The sequence below is a fragment of the Oreochromis aureus genome, linkage group 23 (assembly GCF_013358895.1).
Source record: "Oreochromis aureus strain Israel breed Guangdong linkage group 23, ZZ_aureus, whole genome shotgun sequence".
Taxonomy (NCBI): domain Eukaryota; kingdom Metazoa; phylum Chordata; class Actinopteri; order Cichliformes; family Cichlidae; genus Oreochromis; species Oreochromis aureus.
The window spans coordinates 22811593-22831990 of NC_052963.1; the positions used below are offsets into that span (position 1 = coordinate 22811593).

A 20398-nucleotide genomic window follows, 5' to 3' on the forward strand; every position below is an offset into this window, starting at 1 on the left:
ACCCTGACTCTGAAATTAAAATTACCAAAGGGGAAGGTTTGTGGCACATTAGCAGGCAAGACTAAAACAGTGACAGTGCAGTACAGTATCTGATCCTTAAGCTGCAGTGAAAACACTAATACATAACTCATGAGGCGAGGCTGTTGTAGAAACCCGGCAACAGTCGCACAGCAGATCGCATTATGCTGTAGCCTTTGGGGACCCTACATAATGCAGTTATGTGACAAAGCTAGTGCACGTCAGCCACAGGCTGGCTTCAGCTGGCTTGACAGTGGCTATGGAGAGATGTAGCAAGAAGCATTTTATCTGCTATACCACCTAGCTGCCCTATCTCATATTTAAGCCCGTCATTATTCATGGTCATCTCATATTAGGACACTGTTTTTGAGAGCCGGCAGGATCTCCCCTCCCCATCTGGAGGAGAGGCAAATCTGCTACATGGGGGGGCTGAAGAGCCCGGGAGAAGAGAAAGAAGGAAGAGCTGGGTGTCCTATACAAGGCCCAATGTCGGCTCACTCTTCTGGTGAAGAAAAGCTGCTTAATGGCCCTCTCCAAGTGATTGATGATTGGGCTGGATGCAGAGGTAGGATCCAGCCATAGGTAGACAATGCAAGACTTGGCCCGGATAATCAATTTATATGTCAATGGAAAAAGAAGACAAAATGCATGAATTCCCAGTGTGCAGGGAGGTGAATGTATGGAAACAGAATGGCAGTTACAGTTAATGATTGTGTTATGAGAGGCCAGTGAGGACATAAATCACACTTCCTCTCACACAGAACACTCTTAAAGTACTGTGATGTAGCACGGGATCAAAAAAAAGGTTTATTTAAATAAGAATAAATATAGCTTTTAATTTGCAAACTTTATTCGCCTTTATTGGTTTTGATAAGATAATACTTACAAAGCTGCAAGAACTCATCCTTTTAATGATTTAAAACATTGTCTTTTTGGTGGAAGAATACTCTAAGCTGATTAGGTACTCTCGCAAAGCAAGAATTTTACTTGTCAAAGAAATGTACCGTTGCAAAACACCCATTGATAAAGAGTCCATTTAACACTGAAGGGAAATAAGAATCATGGCGCTGTTATTGACTCTATAGTACAGTGAGGTACTATAGATGTGCAACGGTCCGTACGGCCTTGCAACAAGTTGTGAAATGAACGTAAACTCTGTTTTCTCACACAGCGCCTTCTTCCTGTATTTACTACCTGATCGAGATACATCTGGCCAATAAGTGGACTTCACGTGGTTTAAAGTGATGCATTTTGGTTTGACTGGCAAAAGGAATTTGCAAATTTATGATGACTGATGTCATAAATCATGACACACTGCCCTATCCTACATAAGTTGAATTTCTAGGTTAACAGTATCAGTATTGGTATTGGTGTTGGCAATACTGGCACTCTGTTTACTTTGTACCAGATCGATACCAAAATTTGCAGTATCGCACAGCACAAGCTATCACAACACTTAGATTATTTTCTTTTTCAGTCATTCTGTTGTCAGTCTGGTGCTGTGTTTGGGATCACAGCACCAGACTGAAACTGTTTCAGCCGAGCTTTAGCTGTCAGACAAACACCTTTAAATTTCAGTCCAAGCAGACATTCATATATAAAAACGAACTAACTGAAAAGTCATAGATGACCACCGAGCAACAGCATACAGTACTCATCGAGATGTACTCATCGAGAGCAGATCATTGTAATCCAATAAAGGTAAAACAAAGTGGTAGAAATGAAGTGCCCTCTCCTCTGGAGAGAGAAACAAGATTTATTCCTAAAGAGAAACTTGAGTTAGGTTTCAGCTTTGCAAGCTTGACTTTTAAATGGCAAGTTCTGATGTATATCAGTATCTAGGTTTTCAGAAAAGTTGAGCAGTTTGATTTTTGGCAGATTCAGTGGGAACCGTTTGCCATTAGAAAATAACATGAACTTAGATTCACCTGCTTTTAACACCAATATTTAAATCCAGTTTATTTTCACCACACTGAGAAGGACATAGAGAGCGAAGAACCCGGACTAAACTCTTTTTCTTCTAATAAAAAGCACACAGAAGAATCTGCAAACTAAAATCACGTTGAGGCCAGAACCAGGCAGCTGGGGGAACTGATTACAGCCATGTCAGATTTGATCTCTCTCGTCTCTTTATGAAGTGTGTGTGCAAGCTTGCGCGTGAACTGGTGAGAGTGAATATTTATCCACCATTTTGTCTCAGAGGAAATCGGTTTCAGAGGGCATCATCGGGACTTTGCAGCGAACGACATGTATCAGGGATAAACTACTTCATTACTCCAGAATCAACGCGCCGTAATCAGAGATGGATGCCCTGTTTTTGCAGTAATACAAAGCGTGTACACATGTGTGTGTGTTTGTGACTACTACTGTATGTCAGAATAAAGTCTCTCAGTTTTACTAACATGCTGTCAACATTTCTCAGTTTAATACGCCACATGTATCTTTCTGGTCTGTGTGCTTTATTTCTTCTTTGACCAAATGACCTTGCAACTGTATCTTTGACAAACAACAATTATAATCTCAGTGGCAACCTAAACCATTTCAGTCTCAAGAATTCTGGTTTGTGTTGGTTACCTGGTATGTGATGAACTCGTTTTCGTCCTAAATCCCTCCGACTGAAGCCTTTAACAAACTCCCCTTTATTCAGCTTTGACTGTGTCTGTGTGCACAGTCAGGCCAGCAGAAACGCTGGTGCGTCTCTTCATTCTGGCATATTGCACGGTGTTTTGTGTAACGTTACACTACCAGCCTACAAACTTGTGAATTCTCTGTTCACGATTTGTGTTCGCTTACATCAAGCCTCACTGGATTTGAAGAATTTTGTCAAGCAGAAGACCAGACGCTCTCTTTATCCACCTGATACCAGCCCCACGCTGCCTTACACAAATTATAAATGTGACTTCTAGCTATTGCTTCCACTGAAATCGTGTCTGCAAGGGTATCGAAGTGTGCTTCTGCTTCTTTTCCTCTCTTTAGATATTTTGGGAAAGAAACAATCTTGGACGGTGCCTTTGGACACTGCCAGGCAAGCTGTTTCCTTCTGTTTTCAGTCTTCATGCTGAAATAAGTTAGCCGGTTACTGTGGTAACTTCATATTTAGCAAACAGATAGGAAAGGTGTGCCAAACTTCTCATCTAACTTCAGCAATAGTGAATAAACCTTCTGTACTACACATGGATTCAAGTAGGATAATGTGACAGTACTTCTGCCTTCTACAACTAAGGAGTGGAAGTTCGACAGTCCCTTTCTTCACCAGTTCCTGCCAAAATCTTGTAAGTAAAAGGGAAAACACTGGTATGCTTTCTTTCCTTGACATATAATGCCTCTGCTAGGCACATTTATAGTGATCCCAGATGGATCAGAAGCAAGAAAAGTTAGCAAAGAAATACTATGACACGGAATAAAACTGTGCAGAATCAGAATAATATCTCTTCCATAAGGCTTTTAATTATGGTGTGAAACAAAGAGCCATGACTTTCAGAATATAGCAAAAAATAGGTCCAAGTCATCACTGAGGATCCAGAAGCAAAGGAGGTTATTGAGCAGAACAGCATGGCATAAATTAAACCTGCATCCAACCTGACGATTACTTGTGAGGAACGAAACTGACAAGTACCGGTGAAAACTGCTCACCATCTGCATGCATATTTTAAGACTATCTACAATAGTGTAGGTAAAAATAACCAGGTTTGACTTGATACTTCAGGGCTGGTGTGTGCTTCATCTAATTGTGTGTGGTGTTACAAGCTTGGAGCAGATTATTTTTGTTGTTTTGCTCTTATAATTTACACTATGCAGTTTTGCGATGGTGAAATCTGTAAGCTCCAATCAATCAAGTGTTCTGCGTCAGTGTTTACCAGTTATTGATGAACTTGATGGGACTGTCATGAGATTTTTTTTTAATGTGTTTGATCATAAACTGAAATATTGGACAAACTGAAAAGTTGTCAAGAGTATCATGTTAGATGAAATGTCAGAGGGCTACCAGAGTTATTAAGAGTGCAATAAATGGGTGCACCAAATTGCATAGCAATCCATCAAAGAGTTGTCAGGATGTTTCACAATATGAAATCTGAAAATGTCAGCCTTGAGAAAATCTTCATAAAAAATCTGGATATACACACTGGGAACCACAAAACACATGTAAACACAAAACCTTTGCATCATTGAACGTCTGTATTCAGCTTCTTTGTACTATTTTCACTGTCAACATGTCAAAAGAAGAAATGCTGTACAAACCAGTTTACCCAAAATGTTGAGAGGCTGTACATGATGACAATAAAGATAAAACACAGTGACCTGAAAAGTCATTTAAACAAGGGTTTGGCAATTAATCTTCCCAAGAGGCCATATGTGTACATTTAACATACCACAATAGACCCATTTCTGTAATATACTTGCATATCTATATTACTGCTAATATATATTGTAATATATCTATATCACTAAAGCACTTCTGGATGGATGCAAACTGCATTTCGTTGCCCTGTACCTGTGCATGTGCAATGACAATAAAGTTGAATTCTATTCTATTCTATTCTATTCTATTCTATATGAGAAACTGGGACTGTTGTGGAGGGCCGCACCAATAAGCTTAGAAGGAGATACAAGTAACAGTGAGCAGAGTCCACTTTAGCTCACTTTAGCTTCCTCCAAACACCTTGGAAGTAGCCGAAGTTGTGCCAGAAATTTCCTTAATAATGTTATGTAACCAATGAAAACTTAAGGAGAACCATCAAAAATCTTTTGTGTCTTTGCTACAGTTGTATTCACTTGTTTTTTTTTCTCTGTGGCCAAAGAAAGTCACGTTTAACACTGACCGTGTCTATATAATAGAATCTGTTAGCCGGGGCTCTTTTTTCTGTACAAATCTGCCTTGTTTGCAGTTTGCAGAGTAAAAAATTCCACCTCAAACCACCTACTTTTGAAATCATCTTCTTTGAGCTGGTTCTTTTAGGGGTCACCACAGCAGATCATCCGCCTTCATCTCACCCCAGCCTTTCTCTGTCACACCAACCCTCTGCATGTCCTGGCATCCAACTTTGTCTTGTCCCTTCTGATCACTCCCATTGAAAATCTTACCATATCTCCAGCTCGCCTTCTGTGTTTCTGTCAGAGCCACCGTCTCCAAACCATACATCATAGCCGGTCTAACTACCATCTTGCAAACCTTCCCTTTCACTCTTGCATATTTCCCTTCGAAGTGCTGTGATAATACTAATCCAAAGAAAATTGGCATCTCTGTGATTAAGGCCCTTTTTTCCTTCTATTTCTTTCTAGTATTTCATGTTCTCTAAATGTTTCCCTCCCGAGAATTATAGAGGCTATGTTAGCAATTAGAAAGAAAATTTTGGACGGCATTTCGGGTGCAAATTGAGGAGGGCTTGGGTTTCTTCACAGCAGGGATAGCCATTCATAGCAATAGCTAGTTCAAATCCATCATAAGAGAATACTCTACGGATTAGATGGATCACATGCATGACAGCAGGCATTTTTCAACGGGCTCGACAGTTATTATTATATGTAAAAGCCTATTAATAATTCTCATGTAGGTATAATCTCAGTAAATTCTAGTAACAACTTCCATTGAATGCAGCAAAATGTAATTTTTCATCATGCAGTTTCTTCCTCCGCTAGTTTGTAAGACGTCACAGTAGGAGGACTGGGAGTGAACAGTTCAATCACACCAACAGAAAGGCAAGGTGCACAAAGACACAACGAGTCACAAATGCACACGAATCGTAAGACGCACGGATACATGCTCACACTCGCACGCAGCGTAAATGTCACCGAGGAGCGCAATCTGTTGCTTCCGCTCAGAGCAGCAGCAGCAGTACCGTGATGCGGGGTGTATTTTCCCAGAGAGAAAGATATTAAAAAGGCGTTGGGAGAAACAATTTACACAAATTCATAAATTAATCCGAGGCTAAGATGCATTTCTAATATCTGCAAAGGGGACTCGGGAGGAAAAAGGCTGGGTGCTCTAAATGTTGGCACCAGTGTGACTTCTCAGTCTGTTAACACAGTACCGGGAGAAACGTTAAACCTCAACAGCTTTGTGTCACCAAGTTGAATTAGAACATGTGAGAGGACAGTATTGGATTGATACTAAGGTACAGTAATCTGAGTTAGTCCCTGTGCCCACATTTGGGGTTATTAATGTGTTAATGCCTGGTATGATAGCAGATGTGTGAAAAATGCCAACACCCCCTACACACAACCGACACTTAAATGCTTATCCCAAAACTGCTAATGAGTGGTATTTAGAGCAAATCTGATCCCACATTTCATTACAGTCAGCAGACCAGCTGATTGTAGCAGTGACTCAACTGTGCTTAACCACAGTTTTTAGAAAGAGTTTAGATTTACCCAGGCCTGGTTACTGGCAGACCTGCTGAATCAGGAAATCACTTAAACAGAACCTTTGCTGCTTCACGACTACTTGATGTAATTGATGGAACCATGAATTCTGCTCTCTACCAGAAAATCCTGAAAGAAGTTTTGGAGTGGCCGAGTCAAAGGCTGGACTTAAATCTGATTGAGGCACTGTGACGTGACCTTAAACAGGCTGTTCATGCTGGAAAACCCGCCAATGTGTCTGAATTCAAACAGTTCTACAAAGAAAAGTGGGCCAAAGTTCCTCCACAGTGATGTGAAAGAATCGTTGCCAGTTATCGAAAATGCTTGATTGTGGTTCTTGCTGCCAAGGATGGCACAACCGGTTACTAGATTTAGGGGGGAATTTGCATTTACTCACTTTATTTTTGTGTAATATTAAAAATTGTTTAATGATCTGAATCATGTAAGTGTTTCAAATATGCAAAAAAACCCAAACCCAAATAAGTCAGGAAGGGGGCAAAAACTTTTTCACAGCATTGTATCCAGTACAGGAAGACACATTTAAAAAGTAGTAGTAGTAACAGCATGCAGCTATGACAATTTACATGAGCGTACTCTCATTAAATTCTTTTTCTAAAATACTAAAGATTTCCCTGTAACTTTATTTTGTCAATGCCTCTTTTCTCCTTGACACTAAGGACTTTGGTGCTTTTCCCTCCTATCTTTACATATTTTGCCTCCATCATCATGTAATAAATAACAAAAAATATGGGACCATCAAACATTCAGAGTGTTTCTCATGCACATCATGTGGTCCTTCATATGCAAACACGGCACCTAAATCAACAATAGAACTATACAGAATTAAAGAACTTCTGTTGGGCACACTGCAGAATATGCAATTGGAAGAAATCTTATAAATCATTGCGAGTCACGAAATCTTTAGGAAATGTCATAAAATGCAATATGCATACATAATATATCCTGCAGCAATGACTTCATATGCCTTCAAAAAGTCATATGAAGTCAGAGAATGGTTGCACAAGCACAGCAAGACAAAATTGTTCAGTCTCGTGGACTGTGCTCATAATGTAACTTTTCATAAGTTAGCAGATGAGATCAGAGGATTTCAGAAAGTTCATGGGAAGCTGTAGGAGACAAGACTAGGACAAGAGAAACTCCATTATTTATTTGTGTTATTCCATGGCCCTGACTCACTCTAACCTGAATGAGTGCGAGATTCTCATTAGAACAATCTGTGTTTCACAACTTCTAAGTGAGTGCACCAGGAAAAACATGGATGTCGGGGCTTCTTGGCTGTATTTATGTTGGTCACCCAAATATATGAAAATGTATGCGGGCTACATGAGGTATTCTGGTAATTTGATGATGAAGGGGAAAAAGTTTTAAGAAGTGGTTGTACAGTTTGGCACACAGACAGATTGCCAATTTGCCATTAAATGACCATCCTGCAGCAACCACGTCACTATCTGAGAAGGAATTTCTGTTTCAGATCTAAGTAGTTCTGGCTGTTGCCGTTTACATACACAGACAATAGGATTACTTCCACTCAGATTAGTGATTTTCAAAGACGTATCACCGTTAATCGCCGTAAAATTGCCACTTTAACGCACCAAAGTCACTTTGAAGGTGGCAACTGTTTGAGTGGTTGCAGACCTGGCCCTATCTTCAAAACAGCCATTTCAAAGGCAATAAGACTACAAGTTCATTGCACAGAGTAACAATAATTTTGACTGTGTTGCAGTCTCCAGCCACTGTTTCCCATCATTAGGCCATCATGTCAATAGTGGCGTCCTTCGCTCTCACTAGTAGTTGCCTCAGTCATGTGGGTTGCCCATTTTACATCACCAGTGGTTATTTCACCTGTCGCCACTTGAAGTCGCTGAATGTCATTGTCATTGATTATCTATGGTCTCTGTGGTCAGCGGCATTGCTTTCTGGGTGGATGTCCCGTAAATTAGGCTTCTTTGGTAGGCGCAAATCTTCAAGGTCCAAATCCTGAGGATGTCAACTCGTCAGCGATGGTGTAGCCAGTCATGTATGGTTTGAGTCCATTAGGATAAACAACCTTTATGACAAATATCTGGTCCAGTCCATACAGGATCATAAAAGATGCCTGTAAAACAAAAGATTAGGTTTTTCTTCATATGAGATAAGAAAAATGCCTTCCTTTGGAGCAAACACCATACATATCTCACACAGTCAGCTGTGGGAGTCAATATCTCCTTTAAACAGCTGTATTTTAATGCCCAGCCTCTCTGTGTTACTCACACTCACGTTCAGAAGAAAAGAAAAAAACGTAACTATAATGTATTCATCTCTGTGACTTACCTCTTTGAAGATGAAGACATGCATTTTGTCATCAAACCCCACATGTCAGCGGCAGTGAAGGGATAATTTCAGGATGTGAATTTTAAAAATAGCGCTCACTAATAAAACTATTTGCACCTTGTAATAAGGTAGCACAAGTGTGAGTGAGGAGAAATGCCACACGGTTTGACACTCGGTGAGTCACACAGAGCGGAAAATGAACTTGTTGTAGAGGAGGGAAAGACGCCGCCAGAGCTTTATCCATTCCTTTCGGCCCCATGCATCTGCCACCATAATTTGTGATAATGATGGCGTCCCAGCAGGGCCACTCTGCGCAGAGTGATTCAGAATTGATTTAGTGCATTAATTACGACCCTGTTACGCCACTGTCATGGACAATATTTTACAATTTGATAAGCAAAAGACGCGCCGTGGGATCATTTTGATGAATTGCGAGGGTTCGGCGGTGGCACGCTTTTATGGTCGTACCTTTTAATTTAGCGGTAATCACTTCCCCCCCCCCTCCAAACCATGGAGGAAGCAAGACTTTAATTTCACCTCCGAGACCTCTGCTCTGCACCACGTCTGTTTTGATCAGGCAGACAAAAAAAGCAGGCGCGCAGTCGACCACATACAATGACACAGAGGACGAACCGATCCTGAATGTGAGGCAGGTTATCTGCCTTCATGTTTGCGTGAACGTGCGTGCTTCCTTAATATGTACAGCATGCATGTGTGTGTGTGTGTGTAGGTATGTGCATTTTTTCTGTTACTCCAGCTCCAACTTTCCAGTGCTGGAGGCTAGACTGCTAGGAGTCCAGTAATGAACAGGAGCTGTGACTATCATACCACTTACTAATCCCACCCGGTGCTCAGAGAGGTGCAGCCACCACGGGAGTCAGGTTAAACAGTGGAAATCCCAAATTCCTGGTTTGGCCTGTTTTTCATTGTGTTTTTACACAATATTTGGAAGTGTGTAAATAATGTATTTACAATACTTTACTATGTATTTTATGTGTTCTTCCTCCTTTATTTCTAACTCACACAACTTACCCAACACCAACTTCTTATCCAACTTACCCAATACCTGATCATCAAGACTTCCTTTCCCAAATAATTAAATCTATAGATACCGTTTTGTTAATAGACTATTCGTATAGTTTGTACAGTGTTGTAAAGAAGTATTTGCCACCTTATGATTTCAGTTTTTCAGACAATTTTCAGACTTACATGTTTCAGATCAAACAAATTCTAATGTTAGAGGTATTTGGTAACCTACATAAATACCAAATGCTGTTTTGAAATGAGGATTACATTTCTTAGAGGGGAAAAAGTCATTCAAACTTACCTGTCTCTGTGGAAGAAAGTAATTTTCTAGAAATAGTCCTCATAGCTGGTTGTGCCACCAGAAGTTTGGACTTTGACTGGGCCACCCCAAAATCTTTCCAGAGCAATTCAGAGGTGGAGTTGTTGGTGTGTTTTAGATCATAGTCCTGCTACAGAACACAAGGGCTCCAATGGTAATAGTTGAAAACGTAACAGGATTGAAACCTTTCAAATAGTTCTATTTTCATCTCTTTAGTCCACAGAGTATTTTCCAAAAACTCCTGGGGATTAGCCATGGCCCAAACCATTACCAGCTAAAGCTAATGCACCAGTCCATGTAGAGACCAAATGGCACAGTGATTTCATACTTCTACAAACCTGTATGACTGTATGACAGACTTAAATCACGCATGTTTGATATGGCACTGGGATTCTGTAGTAAGACATTGCTGTTCTGAGACTGAACTCATTGTAACGTGCCTAAGACAAAACACTATGCAAAAACCTGTAACAGAGTCCAGCAATCCCGGTTTAAGTTAAAATAGATAGTAAAGCTACAATCACTACCTCGTGTTTTACTTTTTCATACAGCTGCTCAAGGGTCTTCAACATAACCTGAATTGCTGCGTTTACCACTGATCACAGTGAATGATGACCCCCTTCTGAACCTGCTAGAATGTAGAGGAGGATGCCTACTCTGATTAAAAATTACTATGAATCAAGGGGATTCAAATTGGGTGAGTTGATAGGGTTGATTAATGATGGCAAACTATAGCACAGCCTGAACATTAGGCTGCTAAGCTAATGTTGGAGAGTGTGTGTTTGTGGAAAGTTAATACACGTCCTAATCAAGGCTCAGAAGAATTCTAATGTGCACTCTCTATTCAAAAGTAGCTCCATTAACTAAAATTGTTCTCAGATACCAAACGTTTAATCACAATTAATGGTTGAAAAGTGTTTTCCATTAGCTCTCTCTCTCACACACACGTTAATCAGATTAAGCTCTTAAAGTGGTCGGATCATGCCATTTACCCAAATTTCTGTAACTACACATAAATAGTACACAACTTTATATTTTTAATAGAAGTACCGTTGGCACTGTTATCCAGCCATTGACTTAAACACTTCTCCATGTAGGGTCAGAGGGGAACAGGGGTTTTTCCAGTGCTGGTTTGCAAGAAGCGGCGTATATCATGGATAGTTTGGCAGTGCATCAAAAGGGGCTTATAGCAACACCAGATTTAGATAAACAATGTTGCTACTCTAAGATGCTTAACTTGGAAGAGGATACACTGTTCTGTAAGAAAATGTAATACAGTATTTTAGATGTGATGATGTCCATTAGATTGGACACTTATGATTACTTTCTGTCAATATCAAATCAATGGGGTATTTAATTTATAAATGATTTGTCATACTCAACAAATATAAGGCTGGGAAGTTCTTGTATTGCTGTAAAGGTTTAAAGAGATGTTCCAGCGCTGTGCAAAAGTCTTTAGCCACCCTTCATTTCTTTATATTTCACTTCTGAGGAGCCAGACTTTCTGGGAACTTGCTGGTGGTTTTGATCAATAGCAGGGTTTCTGAAGGTATTTTAAAGTGTTTCTTTGGAAATGACTGCTTTTTCCACTCATTTTCAGTCCAGTCCTTGTACCTGACCATTTTCAGAGGAACGTTTGTTTGTTTGTTAAGCGGCTCAACACTGACCTATGAACCATTCAACATAAAAAAGAAATGCCTAATTCCAGGGATGAACCAGTTTTGTGTCTACACATAACAGACATACTGGCAAAGAACCAATTTTAAATAGTATCTTTAGGCACTTTGTTACTAGCAGCCTGTCACAAGAACACATCATTTTCTCACATTTCTTTAGTTGAATCTATGAAAAATACAACAGTTTTCAACCATGTTGTACCAACAAGGTGATTCCCAAGGAGCCAAAAATATGGCATGATCTTCAGTAACTATCTGTTGAAGATGAATAGTAACTGAAAATCATGTCCTTAAGAAACAAGAAGACCTTGTCAAAATTGATGAATTATGAACACAGAAAAGCACTATTAGATTTTGATGCACCATGCAAGACCATCTGGAAAATATTTGATTGGCAGCAGCTTCATTTTTCAGCATGACAATGCTCCCCAACCAAAATGCCAATGCAGTAAAATCATACCTGGATAGATAAACACACAGTGGAACACTATCAGTCATGGATCGGCCTCCGCAGAGCCCGGACCTCAACATTATTGAAGCAGTGTGGGATCGTGTTGACAGAGAACAGAACAAAAGGCAGAAACATCCAAAGAAGCCTGGAGAACTATTCCTGAAAACTACTTAAAGAAATGATGAAAAAGCTGCCTAATAGACAGACTGTGGTGAAGAATAAAGGTGGTCACACCAAATATCGACTTTCAAGCTCATTAGAATCGGGCAAACTCTGTTTTTGCCTTATTTTTTGGTATTTCTATGAATGTTTTCACCTATTTCCAATTTTCCAACAAATATATAAAGAAATGAGGGGTGGTTCAAGATAGTTGCACAGTAAAGTACATTGGGTAGATACAGTTCTTAGTTAAAGGTGTTTTTTTGTTCTCACTGATGTTACTTAGACACAGGCCCCAAAGTAAAACATCAGGCACTTTGAAAATGTGTTATGAAACAAACATCAATGCACCAACGCCTGATAGTCAGAAAAATGATCAAGGCGTGCACCTTGGTGCTCAAATAAAACAGCTGCACCTGCAGCAACAAAGCAGAAGTAATAACTTGATCCAGTCTAAGCAGCAACTTACATGAAAGGAGGCATTTTTGCTCACTTTGCTAGCTTTTGTTTATCTTTGGCAATCAAAGAGATAGAAAGGGTGGAAATGACAGAGCTGCCAATGCTTAGCTGTCAGACATCAAGATGTTGTTGGTCGTTTGTGTTCATCCTTTTGTAAGTCTTTAAAAAAAAGATTGGTAGAGTAAGTGCACACATATGTTGTAGCTCTAAAAAGATGCATTATGGATAATAAAAACATATTATGGCCAAATGTTTTCTCATGCCTTTGAAAATGTATGAAACAAGGCAATCGTTGCGACAAATAGAATGCTTCACTCATTATTTTTTCTCTAGTCTCTACTTTCCTGCCATTTTTCTTCTTAAGAGATTACTTAACTCTAGGCTCCACTCTGGTAAAGGAGCCAAAAAATTTTAAATAAATAAAGAACACAGAGTAAAATGTTCTATTTTTCTTCTCTTGGACTTCGACATCTCCATTATCCGACAATTAACGAGCTATAAGATACATCAGGGCAGTGCCACCGTGATCTGGCAGGGTGCTGGCTGGCACGAGCAGGGTGCTAATTTTCCCAGCGTTAAGAGCTGTAATTATGCAAACGCTGCTGGGTGCCCGCGAGGCGCTAACAGCCCCCCGTTCCAAGCGACAGTCCCAACCTTTTATGAGCTCCTCAACGGTTCAGAGGCTAATGAAACTGTACGATCCACCCAGCTAGTAAGCCCCCCCTTCTTCCCACTGTCGCTCGGGATCATGGTGTCATTACATGGTGAAGAGGCCCTGTGGCAGCTATTGAGCAACGTGGAGCACAATAGCATGAAACATTTATAGAGAGCAGGGACGGAGAGTGAGAGAAAGTACTTGACCTCCACGGTGGCCCCGTATCGTACCTCTCTCTGTCTCTCTCCATGTAAATAACATCCCTCACTTTGAGGGAAGAGCTCTTTTCTCAGTCTCATCCAAAAAACAGGCAGCAAACACCCACAAAGCACAGCACAGAGGGATTTAGTCATTGAGAAGCAAGTGGTGGAAGATTCTGCAATTATCAAATCAAGCTGATGTGACACAATGAATAAATGCTTTTAATCAGTGATGAAAATATTTACAAGTGATTCTCTTTATTCCTTTTGCCCATCCAGGTGCCATTAGGCTTGGAAAGTACTGGAAGATTGGAACATCAGAAAAAAATAAGGAATAATAAAACGTTGCCTGGTTTGATGAGTCTTGACTAGGATCAAAATTTGATCCAAATAACCCGAAAGCATAGATCCGTCCTGCTTTATATCAACACTTCGAGGTTTTTGGTGTTTCTTGGCTCACTTTGGGCCCCTCAGTGCACACTGAGCATTGTTTAAACACCACAGCCTACCTGAGGATTGTTGCTGACCATGTTTTTCCCTTTATAACCACAGTGTACTCATCCCCTGATGGCTGCTACCAGCAAGGATAACACACCAGGTCACAAAGCTCAGATCGTCTCAAACTGGTTTCTTGAACATGACAATGACTTTGCTGTGCCTTCTTGAATCAATGCCATAAAGGATTAAGGGAGTTTTTGGAGGCAAAAGGAAGTCTAACCAGGTACTAGCAAGATACACCAAACAAAGAGTCTAGAATTTAGGTAGTGGACTGTTTAACACAGGACTCCACACAAGTCCAAGTTCTAGAGGTCAAATTGGTTTAGGATTTGGTGACCATGAAAGCCATAGCATATGATTTCTATAATTTGAATGCTAAAACGTTTGCTGAGCCCCTTGGGCCCTATGGGTCAAAGACCTGTTATCCTAGAGGAGACTGCTTCAATGGAAAACAACAACATTGGCATAGTGGCCCCACCGCATGTAAGGATTTCCCCTAGAACATCATTCTCTATAATATTATATTTCAGAAGCTTTTAGATGTTCCTCGGTGTAAAAAAGAGGCCACACCTTGAGAAAGTACACCAAGTAAGTGTCAATATAGTATATCATAACTAACTAGGATGAATGGCAAACATGTTGAAGGGCAGACACGGTGAAACAAGTGTGATAGAGTGAAGTCTGAATTACTGCCTCGCGGTAAATTAATGGCATAGGACCGCACTCTCAGACAGAGAGGCGGGCGATCAGAAGAGCTCTGAATAATGACACGGTGAAGCCGTAATCTCTGACTAACACTCCGATCTCAGCGGGTTAGAGCAAGGACATAAAATGAGAAAAATCCCTCCAAGGCCGAAGAGGTTATGACGTAAAAGAGCAAGGAGGAAGGTTCATCAAAGAAACGAACAGCGCCACTCTGAGCCGAGTGACCTTTGCTCCCCTTAAGCGTGGCCTCGTTTTGACTTGAGGCCATGTTCGGATGCACGTATATGCATACAGTAAGAGGCAGCAGACGTAGTCTCAGGATGTACGCTTTGAGAATAGCTGAGCTGCAGAACAACTGAACGCTTTCATTTTCAGCTGAAAGCCTTTGGTGGAAGAAGTCTCTTTTCTCGCCTGTCTCATCTCACTTTATATTTTCCTCTCTCCTCTGTTTCCCGGCTGTGCTGAACCGAAGTCACATCCTCGCTGCCATTCTTTAAAAAAAAAAAAAGTGAGAGTTTGGAAATGAGTCCCGGTTAAAAAAGCTGTATCTCTGTTTTCTCTCTGTCTCTCCTTGCTGGTGTTTGCCAGAGATAAGCTCAGTAAAGAGTGTCTCCGTCTGCATGTCGACATAGAGTATACACCTCAGTGACCGTGTCATTCATCTCCCTTTATTGCTGAAGACTGTGTGCGTGTCCAAGAATGTGTGTTTGTATCCCTAACTTGTGATGGATTCAGTCCTCTTGGGGGAACTTTAGAGAGAGTTTAAAGCGTTAGCTGTGTGTGACGTTTTCGTGGCTTCGTGGATAGACACCCGCCAGTCGCGGCGCTCTCAGCTGCAGACCTGGCATCGCGCCCTGTGTTTTGCAGCGCTAGCCGGCAGATTGATCCGGCTTTAATGAAGAGTCCTTCAGCCTAGGTGACATCATTAGCTGCTTGTGGGCCACTGCGGGCCACTTGGCACGGCTCCTCGCTTCACTTCTGGGAAAATAGGTCATTGTGAGTGACAGACAGACAACGTCCAAGGGAGCTGGCCAGCAAACTAGAAAGAGGGGTATGCCAGGCAGCAGCATGGTGATGCCCTTCAGACACCTGTGACTGTGGTCACAAAACATTCATCGCTCAGCTTAAAGTACTTCTAAAGAACCACCAACACTTTCAGAGAGAAGTTTTTACTAAGCACGAAAACGTCTGGGAACTTTCGAGACCTGATACTGCTTGTTAAGAATTTCAGCTGACAGTGATGATAGCGATGCCACTTCTTATCTATGACTAATATCTGCTTTGTCCTTCACCTGAGTTCCTTGGTCTTATAGTTATAAGTCAATCCAATGAGTGCATTCAAACAAATCTATACTATACTGCAAACTTGTTGAGAGCATGAAGGGACATTTCCAATATGTAATATCTGAAAGCTACATTTTATACATCTAACAGCAGTAGTTAAATAATATATACAGTGCATTGTTAATGTATGAGATGCTCTGATCAACCGGAAAAGTCAATGTAACTGAGTTCAGCCCTGCACAACTCCAGCATAATGTAAGCCCTGTGTTACAGGATGTGAAGCATTAACTAAAATAAGTACAAAAAACAGGCATCAGTGATACTGGACATGACACTGATGGAGGTGGAGGTGGGTTGCAAAGCGATTTGCAGATCCACAGCATATTGATGAGCTAAAGCATCATCAGCTGGCTGTATCAAGCCTGTCTAACACTGATCTTCCAGGGTTGAGGCTGAGCCTGACTTCATGGCCTGTATGACCTGATAATAAGATCTATTAAAATCTTCGTTCATACTCTCATCACATAATTTCTATTCGCCTTCCTCTGGATTAGACTGGGGTCGATTTGGGGGCAGCTGACCTCCGCATTGGCAGTAATTTAATACATGTGACCTCACATCAAAGCCAAGAAATCAAGACATTAAAGGCTTCAAGTATCTCCTTTATTTAAAACTGCATCTTGAAATTTGACATATTTTCACACAGGAAAGCTGCACAGTGACTGATAAAGCTCCACCTGTGTGGTGAGAAAAAAAAAGCATCAGGATGTATTTGTAAGTAAAAATTGGCCCCAATCTGCGATATCTGAGTGCACTGAACGGAGGCAGAGACTAAGTAAAAGTCAAGGAAATGTGCTTTAGAGCAAAGCTGCACCAGAGAAGGCTGCAGAGCCACATCATCCGTCTAACTGTCAGCATCTCACCAGGCTAAAATCACCACGCCTTCATGTCTGTCGCTGCCCTCTCTCCCTCACTCCCCTCCATTTCTGCCCTGTATCACCCCCCCCTTCATAAACACACAAACACACATAGCAATAGCTGCACGCTGTAATTTTCACACAGCAGCTGTTTTTGCGAGCCATAAAAGTGACATCCCTCTTGCTCTTCTCTTTCCTCTCTCCTTCTTTTCTTCTTTTTTTTACCTCTCCATCCCTCCGTGCCGTGGCCATCCATTCGTCCATATATACTTTATGTTCCTCCCAAGCTGCTGATTTTCCCTGTCCTAGCGTTTCCACGCTGCCTGCGGCTCAACGTGTTTGAGCCTGTGTGCTGCGCTCAGATGTGTGTATGTGCAGACGATGTGCCGATGCTGAACTTTGCATGAACCATTATGCATATGCTCCAAGTTTAGGGGCAGTATTTTAAGTTGCAGACTGACAAGCAAGAGGAACAGGAAGCAGCGCGACTTCACTGCTTATGGTTAAGAATAGAAAACACTTTCCATCTGGTTTTGTTTGGTGATCAACAAGTCAGAACTGGTAAACTGTACCGAGCTTTAGAAGGGTCCATGAGTAAGCTTTTAAAAATCCAGGTGGGATCTCACTGATTTCTTGTAACCAATAGGATTACTGCTTTACGACTGCCCCCCCTCCCGCTTCACTTTCAGTTAACAATTCCCCAGATGCCTAATTGTTTCTCTAATGATGCTGGGCCTAATGGGACTGTTTATGGTATTCATTTGATAGCTCTGGCCCAGTAATTAGACTGCACCTCACTTCATTAAACAGCAGGGAGGAGGGACTGGGCCTGGTGGCACATACAGTATGTGTGCATGCAGTAGAGAAAAAAGTGAATTTTAAAATACAGGCCGGATGACACACACACACACACACACACACACACACACACACACACACACACACACACACACACACACACACACACATTCCAAAAGCAGCTGCAGACCCAGGAGATGACTGTGTTCAGCTGGAATGGCGATGCCACTTTGCATTCAGAGTGCCTCTCATTTGCCTGCAGTCTTTCACAGACGTTTCTTCCATTGTAATTCTTACCACTGCCTCTTATCATGAGTTCCATTGTACTGCGATGTGTTGTATTGTCTTGGCAAAGGACTTCAATCAATATCTATGGGTTCTCTTGAAGTGAATAAAATTTCAACCCTTTGCTTGTTAAATTATTGTAACTCCCACCAGATAAGAGATTCAGTGAGTCAGCTGCCTTGAATGCAAAAGCGTTGTCTCTGAAAGGCATTATCCAACTTTTTAAGAGTTTGTTAAATTGGTTATCTTTTAAAATACATTTCATTCAGCACCTCTGCAGTCCAAAAAGGTGTGTGTGTGTGTGTGTGTGTGTGTGGGGTGGGGTGGGGGGGGGTGGGGGGTTGTTTTTTATCTGCAGTAGTTTAAATTTGGTTGCTCTGCTGGCATGGAGAGCACTGAAAAACACTGAGAGAGACCAGTGCAGAATGTAGCAAACATCAGTGACCGCTCGTACACTGACTCAGAAACAGCACGAAAAGGAGGAAGAGGGCTGGAGATGGGCTCCAAAGTAGCTTGCATATGTGCACCAACTATAGTTAGCTCATATAATGGTCCTTATATGCCATTTGCCAGCTGGATGTGTTGAAAAGCATCTACCGACCAATTAGGTGATGTGGGGTGGCAGTGAATCCAGTGGCTCAACCCAGAGCCTGATTCTGCCAGTGGCTTCTTCCTGTTAAAAGGGAGTTTTTCCTTCCCACTGTTGCCAATCGCTTGCTTGCTTGAGTCTGCCGACTCAAAAACTGCAGAGTTACAAACCTCCTCTGACCATCAGCACAAAAACTGTGCGCCCGGAGCTTCATGGCATGGGTTTCCATAGCTGAACAACTTCTGTAGGTGTAATATGCAGGTGATCCAGTGGTTTTCCACAGTTAGGGCTAGATTTACGAATGCGCAAACTGGGTTTTGGTGTTTAAAAAAAAGCACTGAGAGAGTGCAGTGACAAAATTGTTGTAAGAGGTAGTTAACTCAGAGATTTTTGCAACTGACCATGTTCTATATACATTTGTGGGAGCACCTTAAAAATAACAAAGAGAATATTTAAATCAGACACGCAAATCGATTTACCAATATTTGCAACATGGAGTTTATGGCTAATTGCATCAATATTTAACACCAAAAACAAGCATGTCTATTGTACTTGATGTTGAAATGAACTGACTGTGTTTTCTAAATCTGGACTATAGTATATATTTGTGCCTCATAGATATGTAATATAGAATCATTTCACACAACAAATGAACTCTAATGAGTTCAGAAAACCTTTTCCGTCTGTGTGCACCGTGTGAACCTTAGATCTTGAACATAATCAAAACTGGGTTAAGTCTCCTGACTGGGATCTCTGTGTCCGACTTAAGATGCCGAAACACTCCAGCTCTTTCTTTGTGTCTCTAAAAATACATTCCAGTCTGTCTATATTTAGCCACTACCACTTTAACTATCCACATTTGTATACCATGATTTATGCATGGTTTAGCACAATGTTGAGTCAGTGAAGGTTTAAGAGGTTTATGCCTTTACGAATCTAAAAATCTTGATTTAGCACTGACCATAAATTAGTGAGTGTTTACGATGGAGAAAACAGAGAATGAGTGAGCAGAGACAGAGCCTGAGCGCTCTCATTGTAAAACATTCACCGTCTTTCTGCCTGTCTCTCTCCGTGGTCCTGAATCCCATCTGTTGCCCAATACAGAATGCTAAAACGCCCAGTCTTTCTCTCTTGCTCACCATCTATCCATTAAAGCAAACGAACCAGAGACAGTTTCACCCCCGTACCTTGAGGAAGGAGAGGTTGCGGTTTCGATCAATGCTGGTAATCTCCAGATTCCCCATGACGACTTCGCAGTTCTCGTAGAGCTTCTTCAGGGTGCGGTACTGCTGGTCCAGGTCAGACAGTGTGCTCAATTTGTTCTCTGTACCAGGACAAACTACACACAAAAACAGAAGAAGAAGAAAAAAAGGGTCATGTTTGAGACAATTTGTCTTACAGAGCATATTTAATATGCTGACAGATTCAAAAAGGGAGAAACGCAAACAGTGTAATTAATGATTTTCAGCCATTCATGACCACAGTAGTCATTATGCTTAAAGGCCAGCAGGCTAGCTAACTTGATTACATACATACACAACACTTAAAGGTCAGCACAACCAGTTAACCTAGATAACTTAAACAGCTTTTTCTTTTTTGCCCCTCTTGTAAAACTGAAGGAAAATCCCATATATCTGATCTCACTCTATTCTATAACTACAGCCACGG

At 41.2% G+C, this 20398-nt stretch overlaps 1 protein-coding gene across 1 annotated transcript in view; it reads right to left on the bottom strand.

Annotated features, from left to right (window-relative positions):
* Window positions 1-20398, bottom strand: part of si:ch73-383l1.1 (receptor tyrosine-protein kinase erbB-4) — a 354070-nt gene that overhangs the window by 155164 nt on the left and 178508 nt on the right. The window contains exon 2 of the mRNA XM_039607089.1: window positions 19918-20069. Within this exon, the coding sequence (XP_039463023.1) occupies window positions 19918-20069 (152 nt within the window). The remainder of the gene's footprint in view (window positions 1-19917; window positions 20070-20398) is intronic.